This window comes from Artibeus jamaicensis, unplaced genomic scaffold, assembly GCF_021234435.1.
Source record: "Artibeus jamaicensis isolate MK-2021 breed Jamaican fruit bat unplaced genomic scaffold, CSHL_Jam_final scaffold_3307, whole genome shotgun sequence".
NCBI lineage: Eukaryota > Metazoa > Chordata > Mammalia > Chiroptera > Phyllostomidae > Artibeus > Artibeus jamaicensis.
This window is the reverse complement of record NW_026522040.1, coordinates 7,413,193-7,430,874: the sequence shown is the minus strand read 5'-3', so window position 1 is coordinate 7,430,874 and position 17,682 is coordinate 7,413,193. Positions and strand designations below refer to the sequence as shown.

At 48.5% G+C, this 17,682-nt stretch overlaps 1 protein-coding gene across 1 annotated transcript in view; it reads right to left on the bottom strand.

The window, feature by feature from the left end:
- Nucleotides 1-3,230: 3,230 nt before the first annotated feature.
- RBM28 (RNA binding motif protein 28) overlaps nt 3,231-17,682 on the bottom strand; it is a 30,073-nt gene continuing 15,621 nt past the window's right edge. Inside the window, exons 11-19 of the mRNA XM_037167749.2 lie at nt 16,483-16,556; nt 15,542-15,677; nt 14,258-14,322; nt 12,168-12,326; nt 10,228-10,377; nt 9,857-9,931; nt 7,271-7,527; nt 6,587-6,683; nt 3,231-4,711 (exon numbers count right to left, since the gene is read on the bottom strand). Coding sequence (XP_037023644.2) covers nt 4,577-4,711; nt 6,587-6,683; nt 7,271-7,527; nt 9,857-9,931; nt 10,228-10,377; nt 12,168-12,326; nt 14,258-14,322; nt 15,542-15,677; nt 16,483-16,556 — 1,148 coding nt within the window. The 3' untranslated portion in view covers nt 3,231-4,576. The remainder of the gene's footprint in view (nt 4,712-6,586; nt 6,684-7,270; nt 7,528-9,856; nt 9,932-10,227; nt 10,378-12,167; nt 12,327-14,257; nt 14,323-15,541; nt 15,678-16,482; nt 16,557-17,682) is intronic.

The window sequence follows — 17,682 nt, the reverse complement described above, 5'->3', positions numbered from 1 at the left end:
GGAGATTTAAAATAGAGGGTACAGGGAGACGCACCCCCGTTTTTGCACTCCCCTCGCCTGCACGGTCAGGAGTCCTGCTAGAGATGTGAGCCTTGCCAGCACTCGGCCTGCAGCAGCCCGTGCCCCACGGCAGGGGTCCTAGGCTGCCACCACCCCCACCCCCAGTCTCTCACTCTGAGAGCAGCACACAGCCGTGTGGGCCAGGCGCACTCACCGGCCTGCGGGACACGAGCAGCCTTGGACGCTGAGGGCCCCACAGACGGAGCCCCTTGCACAACTGGCTGCAGTGCCCTAGCAGTGTGCCCTGGCTCTAGGCGGGGAGGAAGCTGCAGCGCAGCAGTGGAGACCCTGGCCCCACAAGCGCGCACTCCAGAGAGGGAAGGAGAGCCTGGGGCCAGAGAGACAGAGTCCCATTCACAGAACAGCCTCGGGCCCAAGGAGGACCCACCAGAATGGAGCAGGGTGTCTGCACGCTGACTGATTCTGGTGGGGGGATGGAGGGTGGGGGGCTGGCTCCTTTCTGTGTATTGCAGAAAAGAGTGGCTTGGAATTGGGGAGCCTTCTGCTCCCCGAATTGGGCAACCTTTTAATAAAGACCCTTTTCCTTCCCCACCAATACTGTGTCAAGCTCCTGCATGCGGCAAGCGGTCAAATCCCACTTTGTTCAGTAACACCCCCATCCCTCCAACCCCCCCCCCCCCTGCCACAAAGCATCAGCAAGCACACAACCTTAGACTCTTTATTTAAAGAAAATATGTTGGAGCCAGACTACTGTGTAACCAAACAAAACTACCACTGAAACTTGACAGTTTTTACTGACGGCCCTTGGTCTCTTGGTCTCAGAGGCTGACAGGACAAGGTGGCTGGTTTTACCCACGCTGTGCAGCTCCACCTTCACCGTTAATCCCCGAAAATCAGGCTCTGAAGTGCAGAAGTGAGCACCACTCTCTGCTTTATTGCTGCCCGGGCCAGGGGAGGTGGGGCTGCCCAGACAGCCCAGAGGACACCACCCCAGGAACCGGGTTGTGGAGAAAGTGGGTATATTGTTCTGCTCCTTTTTAAAAAGAACATTCCAAGCAGGTGAATGCTTCAAACACCCCGGGTTACTAAAGCTGACAGAAGAAATACCTAGATCTAAGAAAATCTGGCAAAACTATCTGAATGAACAGATTCTCAACTGTCCTAAATATTATGATATATTTTTGAAAGTTAATGCATAAATGCTTGTATACCAGAAAAAAGCGTCTGTTGAGGGATCAGGGCTGGCTGTGGGGAGCAGGCCGGCTGATGGGCAGGCTGTGGGGGTTCCACGCAGGTCCGCAGTTAAGCCCCGCACCCGTCCACGGCGCCCAGGCTTGGGAAAGGTGTCACGCTGCCAAGCCACTGCAAGAACATTCTAAACTCCCCACCTCACGCTGCCTCCAGGTGCCCGGAGGTGAAGGCCCTGTCCTCTAGTTCTCTCCAAAAGGTTTAAATCTTTTCAATGGTCTCTGCTTTATCCATCTTTAAACCAATTAAGGGCATTTTTTTGAGCATTCACTGGATTCCCAAGGCACTGCAATGAAATAGCCATATCCCTGGGTCAGCAATAGTTCTGAAGAGAGCATCATTTATTACCGCACTAGGCTGGACTAGAGGACCGAGAACTTGGCGCTGTATTTAACTCTTCCTCTGGCCTGCTGAGTACTGTTTCTTCCTTTGCATCTTAATTTTTTTCATTCAAAAAGTATTTACTCAATACCTACTATGTGCCAGGTTCGATTCTAGGCGCTGCGTCTACAGGACCAAGTAAGTTCCTTTCACAACTCACACAGACCAGGGGAAACAAGTATTTCCAGGTGGAGAGAGATGAGTGCTAGAAAAAGAAATACACAGAGTAACAGAACTCAATGCTGCCAGGACCGAAGGGGGGGGGAACATCCTACTTTCGTCAGGGAAGAGCTCCCGGAGGAGGCAGCGGACAGCTCAGCGGGGCCCTGAGCGATAAGCAAAGACTCTCCAGGCGGAGGAAGCACACACCAAGGCTGGCGGTGGCAAAGAGTCCGAGGAACGGAAGGAAGGCCTGTGTGGCCAAAAGTGAATGAAAGGGACCGAGTGAATGAAGATTAGGTAGGAGAGGTGACAGGGGCTGAGTGTCCAGGGCATTGCGTGCTTTGAGGAAAAGTGGAAACTTCAACCACAGTGAAATGAGGACTAGTAAATGGATAAAGAAAATGTGGTGAATATATATATTTGCCCATAAAAAACAAGGAAATCTTGCTATTTGCAACCACAAAGATGGACTCTGAGGGCATTATGCTAAGACAAATAAGTTCAAAGAAAGACACAGTATTATTTCACTTACATGTGGAATCTTAAAAAACAAACAAACCCAAAACCCCCAAGCTCAGAGGTATAGAGAACAGACTGGGGGTTGGGTGGGCGGGGGGAGCACACGGTAGGTGAAGGAGCACGAACTCCCAGTTATAAAATAAATTAGTCCTAGGGTGTCGTGTGCAGCACGGTGACTACAGTCAACAGTCACGTGCTAAAAATCTGAAAGCTGCTAGAATAGATCCTCAAAGTTCTCATCGCAAGGAGAAAAAAATCCTGTAAGCTATACATGGTGACAAATGTTAACTGGACTTCCTGTGATGACCATTTTGTCACATATGTAAATAGTGAGTAATTACACTGATTCCTAAAACCCATACAATGTTGTATGTCCATTGTACCTCCAAGAAAGGTGAGGTGAGAAACCACTGGGGGCTTTAAGCAGGGGCCACGCCACCCCAATCACGGTGCAGACTTGGGGAGGACCAAGCACATAAAGGACACCACACAGAGAACAGTTGGGTGTTCGTTCTCCTGAAAGGGGCCTCAGGGACCAGGGTAAGACGTGTGGCGTGTCGGGTCATCCTGGAACCAAACAGTAAGGAGCTGACTGATCACTGGCACCGCTCTTAGCCCAGTCGCCAGTACCAGAATCCCCTGGGCAACACAACAGACCTACTACACCGTACACTTGGGCTGTTCCAGAGACGGACTCACGCCCCACCTGCATGCATGCTCTTCCTTGCACTGAGCCCAAATCTGACCCCTTCTGCTTTTGAGTCACCTGCCCCTCAACACTTCTGGGCCCGACCATCAGCTCTCACACCGCAGGAATTCTCTTCTCAGGCAGGTTGGCAGCAGTTGCTCATCTGACTATTAACTTTTTACTGTGGGAAACTTCAAAAGCAGAGAGGATAGAACAGTATAACGAATCTTTATTTACCCATGACCAAGAGCAACCAACTCATGACCAGTTTAGTTTCCATGTGACATTTTGATTTCCTTGACCAGCTTTGTCATTACATGTGTCTTACAGGTGTGGTCTGCCCAGCGCAGAAAACTAGTGGCTTAATCGAGATGCTCCAAGTCCACTAACACAGCCCATCGCACCGTGGCAGCCACACTGTTCCTTCAAAATGCAGACCCAGACTCCCCCACCAGAGGGAATTCAGGTTTGTTCCGGTGACTTTCATCCTGTCGAATGCCATTCATCCCCCCAGGCTACCATGATCCCTTCAGACCTCCACTCTCTTAATATTCACCATCCCTCCCAGCTCTTGTGACACCGTAAATTCTGAAGAGTAATGAAAGTCATCTCTACCTTCTCAGAGGTTAACAAGAGAAAGAATATGAACATGCATACGAAATAGAGTTTAGGGCTGGGAAGGATCACACAAAATTTTTAATTAAACTCCTCATTCCATCAATGAGTAAACTAAGACCCAGAGAGTCTGTGTCTAGTTCAAGGCCATCCATTAGGTGAAGGCCGGTCAGGCTACAGCCCAGGCCTCAAGCTCACTGCCCTGTCAGCCCCCCGTCCCTCTCTAGGTCCTTAGGGGGAGGCACCGAATGACAGAAAACGCAGGGTGTCACCAGCCAGGCTACTGTCTGCAGACCACTGAAAGCTGATTTCTTGTCAACTACCAACAAGAACCCAACTCGCCTGGCAAAGTGTTACCAGATATTGCTCTCTGCCAGGCCCCACTGCCCTCAATTACTTTCCAAGTAAGTTTCTGCACCCCCAGAGATTAGATTGGAAATGATTTTTCTCTGCTCCTTCTTAATCAATTCCTGTAGCACACAGGACTCTGAAACTGAATGAGAGTTAGGGTTGTCAAAAATGTTCATAAATAAGTCACATATATTAGAAATGAGAGGCTGTTACTCAAAAAGCCACAAAATATCTTAATTAGAAAAGACACCAAAAATACACATCTTAAAAATTCAGCACTCAAGAATGCATTTTACAATTGTTTCCATTGGGGAAACAGAGAATTAAAATGGGTAATAATTATAGACACAACTTCACGTGATAATCTGGCTAATGTACAAGAAGCATCACAATGTTTTTCTGGTATTTCTCCTTATGGTTAACTAACCACATGAAGTCCAGATGTGCACAGCCCAGGGAGCCCCCCAACCAACTGGCGGTGCACTCGGGGGGTTCCCCTCAGTACAGACGTCGGGTGGAGGGGTGGGGAGGGGCCACAGAGCTTTACCAAGAAGCGTGCAATCCAGCTTCTTATCCAGTCTGCTGGCATCATCAACTGTCAAACCATTTGCTCCTCTTTGCAAGAGGCACTCCTTTAGATGGTCCCAATAATTTCTGCTTATACTGTTCGACCAGCTGGTTGAAGCGCTTTTCTGTCTTATTTCCCTTAGCTTTTTTCTTAGGTACCTAGAAACGACAGGTAAGGAAACAAAAGACAGTCAACTTCAAGCAGTAAATACCCCTTTACCTTAAGGTCGCCCAAGAGAGAAAACAAGTAGGAGAGTTCTTGCGCACCACAGGAAGGGGCCTTCCAGAGAGTGAGCCTTGGAGAGAAAAACCATCACGGAATCACCCACTGTGAGAAATCAGACCAGGAATGTGTAAGGGAAGGGCCCCTACAACACTGCTCAGGGTGTCGGAGGCCACTCCCAATGTCCCCTTGAACCACCTCCCAAGTGAGTCCGGCCGAGCTGGGGTGTTTGCACTTGCCCTTCCCCTTACCAAGGACACTGCTTATGGGATTTCGGAGACAGTTTTAGAAGACAATATGAATAGGTTCGAGATTTCGCAGGCACGGATTTTTTTTAGAATGATGGGACACGAGTGCTTCTTGTGCCTTAAGAGAAAGGGACTAGGGAAGGAGAAAGAAAGCTTGACCTTGAATGTTCAAGGACTCGGGCCTGTTATCTTCTCCTAAAAGAAACCAGGGCTCCTCAGAGAAATGGTGCATGCGAACACCAGGACCAGGGGGACCTGTAAGATGAGCAGGGACATCCCGCTGTACTAGAAGCAAGGACACAAAGGCAGGGTCCTCTCACAAGGACTCGGGGGCCACCTGACATTGTGCTCCGCTGGCCTGACGGTGTGATGACTGCGGGTGATGAAGCACAGCAAGAATATAAAAACCGGGTGTTCAGGAGTTCGTGCAAAATCTCACTGGTCACCACAGGGGCTGACAGGACACCAACTCATTATTCTGGAAACTGATAAAGAGGAAAATAACCATACATTTATCCTGCCTTTCCTATAGAAGTGGTATTTCATGGTAACCAAAAGGTCGGAAAGATTCTTTGTTCTAGAATTCTACTAAAAAATGCAAAAGGACTGACGGATTTAGAAAGTCACCATTGGGCAGCCCACACTGAAATGATGGATCCAGACGGCAGCCCGCAGCGCTGCCGAAGCCATCGGGTGAGAGGCTGACAGAGGACTTCACAAATGCAGGGGCGGGGCAGACAATCCCAAAACCTACTGGTGAATTTGCGCATCACCAAAAACGGGGCCCCCAGACATCAGACGCCTCATCATATGATGCCACAGAAAGCACCCAGCATTCTCTACGAGTTACTTTTGCCAAGAAAACTGAACTTGAATCCTCTAGACCTCACTACCAGTGTGTACATAACACGTGGCGTTACAGGAACAAGTTAAATGGCGCCTCAGGGATGCAAAGCAGCTGGGCCCGAAGCGCAGTACATTCTAAAAGGCAAATGACCCGGTCTCCCCCTCAAATTAACAGCATCGGAGAAAAGGGCTGATGAGGAAGACTGGATCTTATACGGGAAAGAATCTAAAAGATATAAAAACCAAATTAATTACGTGGACTTTCTTTGAATCCTGATTCGTACAAACCAACTATAAAACATTTTTGAGGTCATTGGGGACATTTTAACATGGGCTGTGCATTAGATGACTTCAAGGCTTCTTATTAAAAGTTCATTCGATGTGAAGTGGCTGTGTGTGTGTTTAGGGCCTGATCCGCTGCAGATACATTCCGAGGTATTTTTCCGAGCAACGCACACTTCCACATGAGGCACATCTGACGAGCGAAGTGACGTTTACTTTAATATACTGGAGGCAGTAACTGTCGAAGCACAGTAACTGATGTGTGGGGGCCTATTTGCCTGTTCTCCCCACTTTCAGGACACGCACCTCCACAGCTGCCGCCAACGGTGGCCGCAGTCCGGAGCCCTTCCTTCCCCCAGAACTCACCAGGGTGCGGGAGCGACCGCCAGCCCCGCGGGGTCTGTCATACCAAAACCTCATGCCCCACGGGCTCACCTGCTTGGAAGATTTCTGCTGCTCTTGCTGCCGCTGGTTTATCTGGGGCTTTGGCTTTTTGGGAGGGAGAGACTTCACTTTGCCTTTGTCCCGCAACCTGAAACAACACGGTCAGGAGTCAGCCCGAGTTCTTCCTCTGACTGGTACTCCCGGGGTTCGCTCAGCCGGAAGAGAAAATACCTGTTCTTATCCTGGCCTTTTCTAAGCCCAGGAGAAGGCGTTCTAAAAGGGGACTAATGCCACAGAATGCTCTATGACTCCACGTTTGTATATTTCATTTTTGTTTTGGTTTAAAACCTCAAGAGAATCTCAAAAAAACTTTATTTAACAAATATTTTTTAAAGATCAACTTTTGTCCACAGCACTCAACTGTGGCCCCGAACAGAAACAGCAGGGGAACCTCGAGTGGGTGAGCGGGAGGCCGCTCGCTCCTCGGAAGAGGAGGAAATGGCGTGGAGCCTGCCCTGGAAGGCCCCCGGGAGGCCCCCGCCGCCAGTCCTGCTCTGGCCTCCGTGTGACCTGGGAATGACCCCTCTGCTTGTGCTTTGACCCTTAATATGTGGGCCTGGCACAGCACGAAGCATCCTGGCCGTCCACACAGAGGCCACAAAGAGGAAAAGAGCTAAGCAAAAACAAGCCCTCTCAGAAGCCACCCGTGCTCCACGCCGCCGTCCTGCCTCTCACCTAACTTTCGGGCCTCGGTGTGAGGGCAGTGCCAGGACCTTCCTTCTCTTCTTCCCATCGGGCAGCTCCACGTGCTCCACCTCCGCCTTGGTCTGGAACCCTGACCATGACGTAGGGCCCACCTTCCCCTTCCGCTCTGGGGAGGCCGTGCTCTGCTCCTCTGCATGGTTTTGAGCTGCTTTCTGTTGCTGGTCTTTCCCACACCCCCGTTGCTCCTGCTGGGGCTCACCAGCTGTGGCCTTGGATTTCACTTTTTGCTGCATAAACAAGAGACCACCATCTGGTTTCTGGATGCGGTTTACACGTTAGAACCGCTCAGCTCAGAGGAGCCTTGTGTGAGCTTAGTGAAAAAGTTCACCCCAAGACAGAAACTGCAGGAGTGAATACAAGTAGTTCACAGGCCCTGACACAGTAACAACTGGTTGCTGGGTGCAGGCACAGAGTAACCACTGCCCTTTCCACGTGGGAAAGGGGAAAGTGCATGCACGCACCAGATGCGCACAAAGTCAGCAAGAAAAAAGAAGGCTAGTAGCGTGGAACAATTACCAAGGTGTGACGAGGCTATAATGGGAATACCAGGAGGAGGAAAAAAGGCACAGAAGAGTGGGGGGGTCCCTTACCTACAGAGAAGCAAAGATAATACTACACTGGATTTCTCTTCAGAAAGCATGTAAACAGGAAAAGAATAGAGTGAAATATTTAAAGCTTGGTGGGGGTGGGGGGGAATCACAAACCTAGAATTGTATATCCAGTGTAACTATCCCTCAAAAGTGAAAGAAACATAAAGATTTTCTCAAACACAATTAAAAGAAATCTGTCCCCAGTAGACATGCCTTGTGAAAAATGCTAAATGAATTTTCTCAGACAAGAAAAAAGACCCACGCTAGAAACTTGAACCTATATAAAGAAAGCATCAGGGGATGAATAAATGCATCAAGGTTGGTGCATATTTATGTTGCACTTAAGTGGAAAAAGAAAAGGAAGATCCCTGTGGAACCACTGCTGTCCTGTGCGCTTTCACCTGAAAACTGAGACCGGCCCAGTGATGCACGAAGACCAACCGGATGCCTGTTATGCGCCGGCCTCTGCTTCCGAGTGTGAGGGCACCGATGGAAAGAACGGTGTCAGATTAACAGAGGTAACAGACTCGCACACAATAAAGCAAAGTGAAAACTACAGGAGAGTGTAAGGAAGTTCACAAAGGTACAAATAATGAGATCTCATCTCTTCTGAGAGGTGGAAAAACACTCCCCAAGGAAGGACATTTGGTGTGAATACAGAATCTGGGTCAGGTGGCAGGGGCACTTTTACACAGAAAGAGCAGCATGCACATAAATGTTGGCAGCAAATATAGTCATCTGAATTGTTTTTTGTGTTTATTTAAGTCAGCAGCTTGAGAATCACCTGAAGCAATGACTCAAGGCAGTAGATAAACTTAGGATAACAAAGTTGTCCTCAGCAAAAACCACATCCAGGTTCTCCACCCAGGGCACACACTAACCCCTGACCCTGCAACTCCGTGGGTCACGCTCACACTGTCCGCCACAGAGACTGCAAATGCTCGGTGCACATGCACGTTCAGGTACAGCAGCCACATCGGCTCTAAGAGCTTTGGTACCAAGAATCGCCTGGCCCCATGCGCCCTGGGGGAGGATGGGTAAGAGAATAAGTATTAACTGTGTGCTGACCACACACATGTGAGACAACGTGGTAACTCATGTAATGCTCATCAAGCACGCAAGACAGACATTATTAATCTCATTTTACAAACTAGAAAATGAAGCTGAGAAAAGTAGTAACTTGCTGAGGAACTCAGAAAGCAGCTCTGGCTGGTGTGGCTCAGTGGACTGAGCATCGGCCTAGAAACCAAAAAACTGCAGGTTTGATTCCCAGTCAGGACACAGGTATGGGTTGTGGGCCAGGCCCCTATGGGGGAGGGGGTGCGAAAAGCAACCACACATTGATGTTTCTCTCCGTCTTTTTCCCTTCCTCCCTCTCTCTCTAAAAATAAATAAAAATCTTAAAAAAAAAAAAAAAAAGGAAAGGAGCAGAGGCCGAGTTTGAACACGAGTATCCTGTCCCCACAGTCCCCGCTCTTCCCTCTGTATCACACTAGATTAAAAGCGGCACTGAGACTATCAAGCGTCACATTTTTGCAGCTGCCTAAGAAGAAAGAATTACGAAAGAGACAGCCTGAATCTATAAGTAATGCAAAAATTTAATCTTAACTATTAATCCTGACATGCACCACCAGCCAGCACTGCATAAACACTGCCAGCTGAGAATGCCATCGGTCTGTTTCTCCCTCCTCCTTCATCCCGTCTGTGGAGCTATCACAAGACAGGCCGGCAGAGGGGAAGGGGCCCTGCAGAGCTCTCGGGAACCGGAAGCAATGGGTGACAAAGAACCTATTGAGGTAGAGACCTACTTCAAGGGGGCGGGACCACAAACTGAACAGAAGTTTAAACATGACTTTAAAAGTCGTTCTAACTGAACGATACACTTAAAAACAGTTAAAGTTTATGCTATGTGTTATAAACCACAATTTTTTTTAAAAAAAGCAGAAAAAAAATTTCAGTTCTGTACCTGGCTGCGCTGGATCCTCAGCTCCTTTATTTTAAGTTTCCTTCGATCTTCCAAAGAGAACTCCACTATCGGTCTCTGCATCAGAAGGAGACAGAATGTCATTCACTACATTTCTTAATCTCTGGGTGCAATGAGCTGAGCTGCCCCCCACCACTGCCCTCCTTTCTGCAAGGCGGAGGTGGCCGCTCCCTTACTCTACTCAGAGGTTAGGGGCCAGTTGTGCAAGCAGCCTACCCAGTTTAGAGTTCCTGCCAATCACTTTATTACCTGAGTCACTGCTCACTGCCTACCTCCACTCGCTACTCTTTCCCATCACCCAAACGTCAGGAGGGCACCAGGCACAAAGGAGAGGATCTCAGGATGAGGCTCACCTTCTGAGGCCCGAAGATGGTGGGGTTGTTGTTGACGTGGCGCAGGGCTGCCAGGGCGTGCTCGTGCTCCTGGAACTCCGCGAAGGCGTAGCCCAGGGACTGACCCTTCGTTTTCCCTGGAACTCCTCTGAGGTCCCGCATCACCCTACACTGTGAGTAGAAGAAGAAAAAGAATCAGTAATTACCAGATGAAGAGCTGTCACAGAGTCAACAAGAAATCTGTTATGGGGAGAGATTCTTCATCCAGATCGCCACCACCAGAGCTGTACTGAAATGACACCTGTGACTGTCCGTCTCACTGGGCAGAACACAACTACTGAGAGTACAAAACAAATTGACTTCATACTGTCACGCTCTCCAAGAGTTTAACACCAACCTACAAATCAGCATGCATATAAAACAAACTCGCCAAGGGAAAATGATAACAGCTAACTATTGACAACACATACAAGTTGAGAGGCCCATGGTACCTGAAGCTGCATATCAAGTTATCACTGAGGATAAAGTGTAGTCCCCTCCTCACTGCAGAAACCACTCAGAAAGGAAACCAATGAAGAAGGGCCTGATGGCTTCAGATAAGAAAGACATTTCCGCCGTGGGGAAGAGCCTGCCCAACACGCAGTCTCAGAAAGACAGAACCGAGCTTCAGCTGTCTTTGCTTGGCAATCGGATCCTCTGCTGTGACCTTTCCCTAAATCCTCTAGCTGCATATACTAGGCGTCCTGGGGCACTGAGGCACAGGAAGGAATTCTGGGAAAACTGATCGTTCGCACACTATTACTCCTGGAAGCTGCAACGGTCATTTACGGGTGCGGTCTAGCAGGAGGAACACTTGGATGCTACATTTGGTACAGTCCGGTACCTGCTCTGTGCTAGAACTGGGCCACCTCCTGCAGGGAAATCAAGAAAAGCATAAAATGAGGTTCCTGTCCGCGGGAAGCTTACTATCTTGCTGAGACGCTACACAAACACCCATGAAAGAATTACAGAGAAAATTCAATACAATGCAAGTATTGTAAAACACATACATTTCTCCAGATGATGACAGGTTTTAACCGTGTGCCCACTTGTTAAGTGTTGTGGCACTGACACAAGTAGTAACGCTCCACACAGTTTTGTCAAGAGCAGTGTCAGGTACGTGCTGATGTGGTCACATTCTCTCATGTAATTCCCCGAACACCGACACCACACATTTTGGTGCGGCTTCCGAGATTAGGGAAAGTTTACACTGATGAAACAACACCGGCCATGCTGCCTTCTCAGTCAATACGACCAGTGGTCCACTCTGTGCCTGGTGCTGTGCCAAGGACTGGGAACAACGAGACGACACTTGCTCTCGAAGAGCTCGGTGTGGTCAGAGAAATGGCTGAGAACTGCAGGACGGCGTAGTAAGTAAGCGCTACGACCCAGGGAGGCAAAGGGCGCCGTGGGGAAACCGAGGGGTTTCCGCTCCCGCAGTGTCTGACCACGTCTCGGTGGGGTGAACCCGGTGTCTGTCTCACGCAGCTGCTGCAGACCTGTGCGGCTCCCTGCGCTCAGCACGGGGCCCCGGGAACGCTTACTGTAGGCCAAGGGCGTAAATGGTAATAAAATGCTCTTCTAAAGAACACAGCACACAGATTATTTTCTCTGCAAGAAAATTAACATTACAGCACCTGGTATAATGCTGAGCACACAGCAGGGATTCAATAAATGCTTGCTAAAATACTTCACTAGGGCAGAGACATCCTCACATTCTACTGCAATTTGGTCAGATGTGAAAAGCAGTTCTTAGAAGAGGAAAAAAAAACAGGCATGAAAACTGCCAAACTCAGCCCTGTCTGCTGGCAATGTGTCCAGAGAGAAATCTGTCAATCTGCTGGCAGCACAGCCTGAAAATCAACACTCAGTCTGACCCAGGATGGGCACCAGAGTTCCGAGCAGGCAGGGCCAACGCTCACCTCCTTGATGCGCACCCCCTGCTCCCCTCTGGTGGCATTTAGCAGCAGCTTTCGGAGCTGCCTGTCATCCACAGCCTTGGGGAGATTGTGCAAGCAGAGCCTGGTGCTGGAGACAAAGATGTTCTGGTCCTTCAGTTTCTGATGCTTCAGGAGCTCGAACTGAAAGAACAACAAATTGTTAACAGTCCGATCCACCCTTTAAAAATGCAGGCTCACAGTTCTCCAAAAGAAAAGAACCATGACCCCGTCGAATAACTAGACACATAAAAAGGAGGGAAATCACCCACCCTGCAGCCTTCCGATGCCCGGCACAGGGAGAGGTTCGGGGGGCGAGATGGTGGGAAGCTGACAGAGTCGTGGGCAGAGTCAGACAGAACCCAGCCCAACTTCAATTTTTTTAAGCCACCATTTTTTTTCACCTACTAAGTAGAACTGTAGATCAAAATATAACTTCTGGGCAGTGATGCCAAGCCAAAATGTGGAAATATACATAAAATCCTGACCTCAAAACTTGGTCCAGAGTAAATAATAAATAATACTGTCACTGACATTTATGCCCAGTCCTGATCTACCTGCCAACTCAAACTACCTAGTCCTTCCCAAAGGAAATGCGATGTATTTAAACACTCGAGAGAACACTGTCTCGTCTCTACTCTGCCACCTTGAGGCAAAGGGCTGTCCATGACCAGGAAACGACGTCGGCCCCTCGAGCACCAGCCTCCACCAAGCTGCACAGAGCACAGACCCCAGGGCAGCCTGTCTCTAAAATCAAAAGGATTACACTCTTCTCCTGATTTGTTTTTAAAATTAGATTAGTAGAAAAAAGTTTTAAATTAATCATCAAGCCTCTCATTCCTGCTGCTCCTTGTTTGGCAAAGGTACTAACAAATCACAAAATAAACAGATACTCTGGAAATGAATAGCAAAGGGATATTTGAAGAGGCCTCAGTTTGACAGTCTGACATTCCTTCCAGGAAACGCTGTGCCTGCTGTGAATTACAACGCATATCATCTAGCGAGCTTTTTGCTAGAAAAATTTGTTCTAAGAGAAAATTAAATGAGTCCCCATTGCATTGCGATCGGAAAAGTGCATGCAGTGCCCCCAAATACCATCCTTTCCAGATGCTCTCTACAAAAAAAGGCCAAGAGCTCTAGACAGAAAACCGCACAGAGAAGACACACTGCCTCTCACTGCCGTGATGTTCTCACCTCTGCCCATCACCTTGCAGGTGTCACGGCCAGTTCTGTTAATGGTTATGCGTCGTTACCATTCCAGGCTGGCTTAGCTTTTTAAAAGTAGGCCATACAGGCAAAAGTAAAAGTCACCGGGAACTAACATCACCAAGCAGTAGAGGAAGTGAATGGCGTCAGTTAGCAGTGGAAACTGTCATAATATGAAGCTTTCCAAAAATGATTTTATGATCTATAGAGACATCCTCCTCCTCCCCAAACTGGACATATTAACTATCCCAGGACTCAACATCTACCTTCTTCCCTCCTTATTCCAGCCTATGCTGAACTTCCCTTCTTAGGTTACCCTGCACTTATACTGACACCTAATTATACAGAATACACAGCCCTAGCCTCTGTCTGCTGTATGATCTCCAAGCATACTATTCAGCAAATATTTACTGCTGAGCATTAGAAAAATAAAGAATAAGATCCAGCTTGTGCCCTCACTGGTGCGGCTCAGTAGGTTGAGTGCTGGCCTGTGAATCAAAGGGTCGCTGGTTCAATTCCCAGTCAGGGCACGTGTCTGGGTTGCAGACCAGGCCCCCAGTAGGGCACGTGAGAGGCAACCACACACTGATGTTTCTCTCCCTCCCTTCCCCCCTTTCTCTCAAAATAAATTTAAAAAGTCAAGATCCAGCTCATATAATGGCATATAATGCTGACAGAATGTTATATGCTCATGTAATGTTGGGTTGCTTGCTGTCTCACCTGTGCGCTTTTTTCTCTAACAACAGTGTAAGTGTGGCCTGTCACCGATACTCAGCTCTTTGATAAGCACCTCTGAATTCAATAATTACTATCCATTGATGTATATAATACCTCATGCAAGCCCTGGAGGCGATGCCTGACCTACTCACCCGTTCTCTTTTGGCCATATCAGCAGCGCTCACACCCTCCGCAGCCTTCGTCCCAGCACGAATCACTGCGGAAAGAGGGAAAAGGGCCAACACATCAGCAAGGGAATTTTCACTGAGCAACAAGAGGAATGTGATTTGAATGATGCAAGTCTTTGCACAGGGCCCAGAGGACTATGCTGGCCAGGACACGGTGGCATTTGGGTAGGACCAGAAATAGGCTACAGGGCTAAATTCTCAGCTCGGAGCTGCTCTCAAGAACTAACACTCTGAACATTGTGTAATTTTGTTCCTCTTCTCCTTCCCTGCCCTCAAAGAAGCTCCATCAACATGCTCAACATCGGATGGAAAAGCCTAGAGAAAGTTCTGAAAATAAATACATGTTAGGCGTTTGGATTGCAAAAATGCTCCACCTATAACCTGCCCTTGGAATTCTGCTCCTTCTCATGCACTTGGGGGCCATTACTAAGTGGTGAAATAAGCCAGCCCAGAAACCAGCCACATCACCATATGGAGGCCCAGTATCGGAGGCCAGTGACCTGACATCACTGGTCTGGGCCGTGTGGCTCCGCAGCAAGTGGACCGACAAATACTGTATGACACAGAGGCAGGGACTCTCTATTTTTCTGTTAAAATCAAACCTGATTTCTGACCATCTTTCTGGAATTAAGGGGAAGGCACTCAATGCACTTTATTTTTTTTTCCTTGAAGATTTTATTTATTTATTTTTACAGAGGGGAAGGATGGGAGAAAGAGGGAGAGAAACATCAATGTGTGGTTGCCTCTCACACGCCCCCTACTGGGGACCTGGCCTGCAACAGGCATGTGCCCTGACTGGGAATGCAACCACGGACCCTTTCTTTGGCTTGCAGGCTGGCACTCAATCCACTGAGCAACACCAGCCAGGGTTCAGTGCACATTTTAGATCCATGAATATCCAAAAGAGTAATTTTAGTCATAATGTTCACTCCTTCAGAAAACCTCTTATTAAAAATGATGATAGGAAGCAAAGGTAATTTGAGGTTTTCCTCCCTCTTCGCCCTCTGATGAAAAGGACTAAAGGCAAGCGGGCACAAAACACAATGAGCCTGGTTCGTTTACAAATCGGGTAAGGTTTTCCTACGAGAAAGCGACATCTGCTAAAGTGGAGTAATAATACAACACTGCTGAAGGGGACACTTGGGGTTTTAATGGGGAATGTGCCCCAAACATAACGTTGCCAGGCCACTGTCGCGGCACCAGGCCAGCCCCCTGAGGCCCAGCCTGCGTCTCCCTTCTGCTACTCACAGCCTTCACGGGCCAGGTAGAGGTTCCGGGTCCCCGTCGGCTTCTTCACCTTCTTTGTCCGGAGCTTTGCGGCCTCGTCGCGGGTCACTGCCAGGTCTACCCTGAGCTGCCTGCCGTCCAGTTTCAGCCCAGCACCCTGTTAACACATTGCAACCCTCTCTCTTAAAACACATCATACATAAAAACTAAACACCTGACAAGGGGCACCTAAGGAACGGGAAACAGAAGACCCAACTAAGCCATGGAGCCCAACCCCAAGATGTTGGGGCCCAGCTAATGGCATTTACTAAAGCTGTGCAAAAGGCCGGGTGTGTACGCAGGGCAGTCAGCAGTGAATAACTTACTTTATGGGCAGTGATCAGGCCCAAAGGAAGCCCAAACTAAGGAGAAACGATCTGTAAACTGACAAAGTTTTAGTAATCTAAAGAAAGCTACTGAAATGATACTGTTAACTCCACTGAAGAAAATTTAAGGGACTATGGTGATACCATATAGCTATGTGAAAACAATTTATACTCGGTTATGGAACACACAGAAAAATCCCCCATCACCCACACACTCTCTCTCAAACACTCAACTACACTTCACAGACGGCCTGGTCCCTTCTCGTTCCAATCCTTCGTGTCATCAGCCTGGGACAGAGGCTGACATACGGACAGCGATCAGTAAGTATCAGGTACATCTTTCTGTCCGTTCTCACCTATAAAATAGGGATAATAACGGTACCAACCTTACATAACCCTATAGGGCTGATATGAGGATTAAATAAGGCGATATAGGTGCCTATCTAATGAGACTATCTAACTAAGTGTTCAAAAACGTTAACTTTAGTATTATTGCTTTACTACTATTTTACTGTTTGTTACACAAATACCAGGTGTCGCCCCCTACAACCCACCACTGCCTCTACCTGTCACAGGTAGAGGACACGTCTTCCTCACCTCGGTCTCTGGAGCAGCAGCTGCAAGGCATTTCTGAGCTGCCTCTTGAGTCGTGAACTGAGCAAACGCGCAGCCTGCACAGGGAGACAAAACCAAGTGAGAGGCTACACTCCCATGGCCCACCAGGGAGCCACCCACGACACGCAGTGGTGGCAGGCTGACGCACGAGGAGGGAGCGGTAGCTTCCTTCTGCTAAATATCGCATGAGACAGGCACTGTGCCGGGCACTGAAGGGTCGAAGATAGATAAAACAGCACACCTGCTCGCAAGTGAAATATTATTACTTCCTTCATCTTTTCTAAGCTCCTAGAACTTTGGTCCTACTTCCGCCAGGATGGAGGCATAGGTGGAGACGCTGTGCTTTCTCACACAACCAAGTTTAGAGACAACAAAATATTAGCAACAGAAAACACAGCCAGAACACAGAAAATTGAACTTTTCGGAAGTCTGATAACAACGAATTCTTCAGCCTGACCGGTAAGAGGGCGAAACCAGCAGCTGGCGGAGCGGGGTTGCACAGGAAAACTCGGTCAGAAGGACTCAGACGCACGGATCCCAGGCGTGGGGTTGCAAAGGGCGGACCCAGTGAGCAACTTAGTGAGCGACCTAGTGAGCACAACCAGTGAGCGACCCAGTGAGCGACCTGCGAATCCGGGAGGGTGAAGGGAGGCAGGTTGACTGTGGTGGCACATTCCTGCGCAGATAGACCGGCGAGGGAGTGGGCAGTGAGACGGGACCGAGCAGGTCCCAGCATAGGGAGGCAGCAGAGATGGCCGCCATTTCCTGACTCTGACCCCACCACCACATATAGCATCACAACCCAGCGACCCCGCCCCGCCCCTAAGGCTCCGCTCCTCATACTTAATGGGCACGAACAGACCGAAAATGGCTCAAGAAGATCTCAAAGCCCCAGAGCCCATAAATCTAAGTGACAAAGAAATAGCAAAACTTTCAGATGCACAGTTCAAAACACTGGTCATCAGGATGCTCACAGAACTGGTTGATTTTAGTCACAAATTAGAGAAACATATGAAGGCTAAACTAATTGAAATGAATGGCAATGCACAGGAAACCAATAGTAATGGAAAGGAAACTGGGACTCAAATCAAAGGAGTGGACCAGAAGGAAGAAAAAAATGACCAACCAGAAAAGAATGAAGAAACAAGAATTCAAAAAAATGAGGAGAGACTTAGGAATCTC